General features: G+C 34.0%; 2 protein-coding genes across 2 annotated transcripts; one reads left to right on the top strand and one right to left on the bottom strand.

Moving 5' to 3' along the window:
• The first annotated feature begins 337 nt into the window (after positions 1–337).
• mrpl41 (mitochondrial ribosomal protein L41) lies at positions 338–3076 on the top strand. Its single transcript, XM_055224177.1, has 2 exons — positions 338–383; positions 1350–3076. The coding sequence occupies exon 2, from the start codon at positions 1369–1371 to the stop codon at positions 1774–1776; it is 408 nt and encodes a 135-aa protein (XP_055080152.1). The 5' UTR covers positions 338–383; positions 1350–1368; the 3' UTR covers positions 1777–3076.
• On the bottom strand, positions 2543–4601 carry LOC117376551 (immediate early response 3-interacting protein 1). Its single transcript, XM_033973063.2, has 3 exons — positions 4445–4601; positions 4069–4170; positions 2543–2739 (listed from the first exon to the last, which is right to left on the bottom strand). The coding sequence occupies exons 1-3, from the start codon at positions 4533–4535 to the stop codon at positions 2684–2686; spliced, it is 249 nt and encodes an 82-aa protein (XP_033828954.1). The 5' UTR covers positions 4536–4601; the 3' UTR covers positions 2543–2683.
• Between the last annotated feature and the right edge of the window lie 1447 nt (positions 4602–6048).

Here is a 6048-nt window from a genome sequence, read left to right as displayed (position 1 = left end):
ACTATTCGCCCTGTCAAAATAAAAGTAAAGTTGTAATGTTTACAAAATGTACACAAATGAGTAATTACTTAGGGGATTTTATCAATCCAATTTTGAGCGAATATAATGTAGTTTTTAATATGATGACTTTTTTTATATTTTTGGATATTATATGCCCCCTTCGTGAGAATAATAAAGGTTTTCCTTGAATATTTTAACAATATTCGTTTTATTTTGAAGAAAAACTCCCTTAAGTTCCGCTAACTCCGACTTCTTTACACATACAGGGGCAGAGTTGTGTGAGTATCTCGTTTTTTTATTGGTGGACTGCTATTCCTTTCGACCAATTATCAGCTCCGATTGTGGGGAGTCAACCACATTACCAGCACCAGGAGCCGTTCAAGGTGAGACAAATCTTTTTATAGCAAATTTAGCTCAAAATGGATGAAGATAAAGTTCTTGTGGGGATACCAATTTAGCGACCGTGCCCATTTGCGCTGTTGTTGTTGTTCTTGTTTTTCCAAAAGACTAAACACGGACGTAAATGCGGCATATTATATTGTGGTTGTTAGCTAACCGATGTGTTAGCTACATTGATCTATAAAAATAACTGTAACTGAAAAAAAAATTACTATGCTGTATTAGGATTGTGCTGCAGAAAACTTAATGAACGTATTTTGGAAGCCAATCCTGTTTTATCATTCGTTTTAAGCCATCCTTAAGGTGCACTGTGTAACTTTTCTGGTGAGGGATACCTGTTTGTCTCCATGGAGATGTTATTTCTTTGCCTGGAATGTTCCACAGTATGGCATTAATCTAAAGAAACTTTGAAAATCATGCATTCTTACTGTGAATAGAGTTGCCTCTGCACAGATCTGACGTGTAACTAGCCCTTGGCATCAACCATCACTTGATTCTCTTCATGGAGGAAAGCAGATGTCTAGCCCTCCACCAGAAAGGTTACATTGTGCAGGGTTAAAATAGTGTCTAAAATTCTGCCTCCCTGATTATACACGTACTGTACACATTTGATTAATGCATTCATTGTTACCTCTAAAAATTATGTTGGATTAATTGTTAACCACTGACTTGCCATTAGTTTCAGTTGTCCTAATTCTGTAGGTTCTTCTTAGATGCTACAACATTTACATTTATAATTAAAGCCACTATAGAAACAGCTGAATAACCTCTATGAATGCTGGAACTGTGCTACCAGGTGCTAATTGTACAAACCATAACTTTGTTTAAAGTTGCAGTATTCATTTAGTACATTTGTAGATTTTTACAATGGTTACTTACTTTTCACACATTTAAACTAGATTAAAAGGGCTTCATTTCTATTTGCAATACTAACATTATTATTTTTACAGGTTCCACTCTTCAGAAACAATGGGCGTCTTATCCACATTGTTGCGTGGAATTGTGCGAGGAGCTGACCGGATGTCCGAGTTCACCAGCAAACGTGGTTCAAGGACTCACAACAAAGGCAGAGGATCTAGACCGACTGGACGTAATCTTTCCAGCAAAAAGTTTCTGTCCATACGGGAGATGATTCCCGAGTTTGTGGTCCCAAATTTGGAAGAATTTAAACTGCGACCATACGTGTCCTACCGCGCTCCTAGAGGAACAGAGCCGCCCCTCTCAGCACAGAGCCTGTTTGACGAAGCTGTGGCCCCTCAGATCAAGAAAGACTTTGAATCTGGAGCTTTCAGCAAAGAGCAGCTGGACAAATATGGATTTGAACCAACACAAGATGGAAAACTCTTCAAACTGTACCCGAAGAACTATGTGCGATAGACTTTAAGATAGATGAGCTATAGTTCAATGTTTAAACAACTTCAACATTTATGGCATTGTAAATTATATGTCAAAATCAAATCAATCTATTGCAGAACTGGTTGTAAAAATAAAGAATTTATGTGTTTTGTTAATGACAGTGAAATTTGTTTGCCTGATACACATGTATAGATAACATGTTAGCAATATATTTCCTGAATGTCCAAAGAATAGCAATATTCATCTTATGTGGGGCTGTATACAACTAAAGACATGTCTTGTTTATCGATCAGTTGACTAAAAAGGAGGTGTGGCAAAAGCTCTCAAAACTATTACGTATCTCTAAGTACCTTCCCAAACTGCACTCACAAGACTACACTTGCTCTGGAGTTCAGACAAAAGTACAAGGAAACCATGTATTTATGTAAGGACATTAAACTTGTGAATCATGAGTTTAATTTTACAGTATATTTTGCAATCCAATATCCTTATAGTCCTTATAATCTAATTAAAATGATTAAGCAACTAATACATATTTTGGTCATTTGGCTATCGACTGATTAATTGAATATGCAACAACTTAACAGGGCTGTAGGATAATGTTAAGCTGATTGTACTATAAAAAAAACAACTAGACATGAAATGTGTGGTCTGGTCCACAAACTCAGAACTTTATAAATTAGACGCCAGCTTACGACAAATACACAATTATAAAGTTGAAATAAGCTTTAATAATCAACAGTATAATATTATTTACAGATCCAAAAGATTGTCCAGTGTATAACAGTTCTATCAAAAGCATTTATTTTTGTCTTTAATATTTGTATTTAAATTACTATTCCAAACATTCATTGTCGTCATGTATATAACGAAGTTCGTTGTATTCACCGTGGTCAGCCATCCACTCTTCACTTGTCATCACTCCTCTTCATCCAAACAGAAGTAACAGCACGATACAGATAGAGTTTACGCCGATCAAAGGCACTGAAAGGGAAACACAATGCTATTTAAATTAGCAACAGAACAGATTTTTGTAAAAATTAAGAAAGGAACCCTTGACATGTCTTAATATTTTCTTGCACTTGTATTTCACCATAGTTACTTGCTGTAAAGAATTGTACCCTTGCAGTTTTAACTATATATTATTTTATCATCCTTATTATTCTATCCCATTTAGTATTTCAGTCTTATGCAAAGTCTTTATCCTTCATAATTTTGATTTTGGATTTATTAGGGCTAGAAGATATGGCAAAGGATTTATTATTGTATTATTTTCCTTGTACTGATCAATCTGAAATTTCTATTACATTTTATTAACAGCAAATAATGACTTTCAATAATATTTTTTTTTGCATGACCCGAACAGGTTTAAGACCACAGGGACTAGTATATGCTATGGACCACTATGGAACCTACCTAGACAACTGATGGGTTACAGATATGAGACCGCATGGTAATATAAAAGAAAGTAAATAATTTAATGTTGGAAATCACATTATTGTCTAAAGAAAGAGTGTTTTTACATTGTGGCAGCAGAATCGGTATTGCATATCAAGTACAGACTGAAATTTTAGTATTGTGACAACACCTCTACTTACAGGATTGGCTGTAGACGTATGCAAAATAAAAAATCAAAAAAATCAAAAGCCTTAACTGATATTAAGAAAAGGACTTACTCTAAATCTGGATTAAATGTTATTAATTGCACAGGCCTTTTGATTTTACAAATGATTTCGCTTTTTGTTTTTACTTTGCATCACTCACCATTGTGGGAGAAATAAAGTTTCTCTACTTGTATCTTTTGCCAACGTAACTTAAGTATAATTTTTAGGCATCTGTACTTTACTTAAGTACATTTTGCAGTGGATACTTTTTCCTTTTACTTCACTACATTTGAAAGCAGATATCTACTTTTTACTCCACTACATTTTTTTAACTAGACTGAAAAGTAAAAAGTACTTGTCATACGATTTGAGGGGTTATTTTTACCATGTCTGTGGTAACATCCTCACTAAATGTACAATCACAAATAAATACCCAAAATTCATAAGAATGATTTGTGTTGAAATTGTTGACTAAAATATGTATCATTTTTATTCAATATCACTACATTTAGCACTTTAACGAATTAACAACACTTGTATGAAATACTGTTACTTTTTACTCTTAAAGTACATTTTTAAATGGGTAATTTAATACTTTTACTATAGTTTTTTTTTTTCATGTGATACTTTTACTTGACTATGTTTTTACCTCTGTATCTGCACTTTTACTTAAGTAACTACATTGAGTTCTTCATCCACCACTGCTCACCTCTCATGACAGTTCTGACAGAGCGGATCAGGTTCATCATCTGTGTTTTGATTCCTGGTTCATCACCGAAGCCCCCAACTCCCTGGTCCACTCCCCAGCCAACTGTGAAGTAAGACTTTGTTATAACCAACAGGTTATCTCACCAGTCAGTCACTCATTGTACAGGCCAATCAAGTAAACAAGCAAATATCCATTCTGCTATATTTATCCGATCATATGGAAATACCTGCTGAGCAAAATTTGCATGCATTCTGTGAAGTTAACCCACCAATTGTCATAATATTTAAATCATAAGAATGGTCACCCAAATAGTAGCCATTAGCGTTGATTGAGGTTACAGCAGATACAAATCATCTTTACAACAAAAGTGACTTACTTTTACTCAAAAATCTTTCCTCGTGAAGTACAGCGACGGCGTTTACACAAAGAATGGCAGCCTGAATCAGCGAATAAAGCGTAAAAGCCATTTTGATCGCTACTACACCGGATTAGAAGCTAGCTCAGTTAGCTTCCGTGTGTTTACTTCTGACGTAGCATACGGGGGCCGCAAGAGCTCAAACTAATAAGCGCGCAGAGGAAAGTCTCATTCTATTGAGCATATGCATGGTCACAGTAAGGTAAGTGATGAATATTTTTTAACCACTGCAGACTGTTTAAAATAAGTTAGTTCTGTTTTTCACGGTTTTAAGAAAGTAAAAATTAAGTACAGCCCCTTGAAATCCCCTAGTACATAAATAATAAATCGATAATTAATACAAAAATATAACACAAAAAAGTCCTAAGTGTAATGTAAACACTGAAATTAACAATATTTTTCTGAAAAACTCAAATTTGTACAATTAAGTCACTGTCAGTAGCTTCTATCTAATTCCTAGAGGCGTCTGACTGTGACAGGGCCTATGTAAATTTAACATTTTGCCGCATTTTTTTAATTATTATTATTTTTTTAATCATTTCTTGATAAAAACTAAATGCTGTGGCTGTCAAATCGGGGGGAAATCACAAAAAACACAAACTCATCTTCACTGATAGATCTTTATAATTAAGAATAATTTCTGGCAAGAAAAAAAACACAATAAATAAACATCAATGACCAGTAGCTGGCAACACTACTTAATGAGAGGTCCCAATGATTATAAAGCATTCCAAAGGAGAAAATCTGTTTTTTGCCATAGTCTGGAAAATGTATCATCTGATGGAGAGCAGTAAATATCATCACTTTTCAGTCAGAGCCTAAACATGCATGTATTATGTTTGCATGGGAGGGAAATAAAAAAAACTGCAGTTTGAATAGGTGTAAATGGTGCATTTTATCCCCTCAATGATACAAACATGAGTATTTGATAATACACAAAAAATTACAATGCACCAAAACTGCTGTTGCTTCCACTTATTGACCTGCCCTCCAGGCTGCAATAAAATACCTCAAAATCATCTGCTTTGCATTTCACATTCTGGAAAGCAATTATAATTTGTGTAATTTTCAACTCAAATCAGGGTTGATTCAAAACAAAAATGGCAAAACAAAAAAAAAAATTAAGGGGTTAAAATATTTAAAACTATATTAATATTTTATGTAAATATTTAGGCCAGAAGTAACTGACAATTATTCAATTTTCTTTGGGCTCATTCGTAAAACATTTTATGGATGTCCAAATGTACTACGATAGTATTTCACAGAAAAGAATAATGCACAAAAAAATATCAGTGACAATCACTGACCTGCCCCAGGCTGTAAGAAAACAGAATCATCTGCTTTGCATTTATATTGGAAACATATGGAATTTTGTGTTTTTGTCACCTCAAATGTTGGTCCTTTTATGACTGGAAATTGCCTTTAAAGAATCAAAATGTGTCAAACTTTTATACCAAAATTTAGCGCAGACATTGCTAAAAATAAAAAGCTAATGAACCAAAACTTTTTAAACAATACCAGAAGGTTAATGTTTAAACATTTCCAAACCCAGATTGTTATATCAA

Source organism: Periophthalmus magnuspinnatus, chromosome 9 (assembly GCF_009829125.3).
Source record: "Periophthalmus magnuspinnatus isolate fPerMag1 chromosome 9, fPerMag1.2.pri, whole genome shotgun sequence".
NCBI classification, from domain to species: domain Eukaryota; kingdom Metazoa; phylum Chordata; class Actinopteri; order Gobiiformes; family Gobiidae; genus Periophthalmus; species Periophthalmus magnuspinnatus.
Note: the sequence above shows the minus strand (reverse complement) of the source record. Positions and strands in the feature narration are given on the sequence as shown.

Excerpts from the sequence above, each read along its gene's own strand:
- mrpl41 (XM_055224177.1), top strand. The coding sequence starts at position 1,369 with ATGGGCGTCTTATCCACATTGTTGCGTGGAATTGTGCGAGGAGCTGAC.
- LOC117376551 (XM_033973063.2), bottom strand. The coding sequence starts at position 4,535 with ATGGCTTTTACGCTTTATTCGCTGATTCAGGCTGCCATTCTTTGTGTA. Across the intron at positions 4,171-4,444 it reads GGAAAGATTTTTGAGTAAAA|TTGGCTGGGGAGTGGACCAG; the intron begins GTAAGTCACTTT and ends CTTACTTCACAG. Across the intron at positions 2,740-4,068 it reads TGTCAGAACTGTCATGAGAG|TGCCTTTGATCGGCGTAAAC; the intron begins GTGAGCAGTGGT and ends TTTCCCTTTCAG.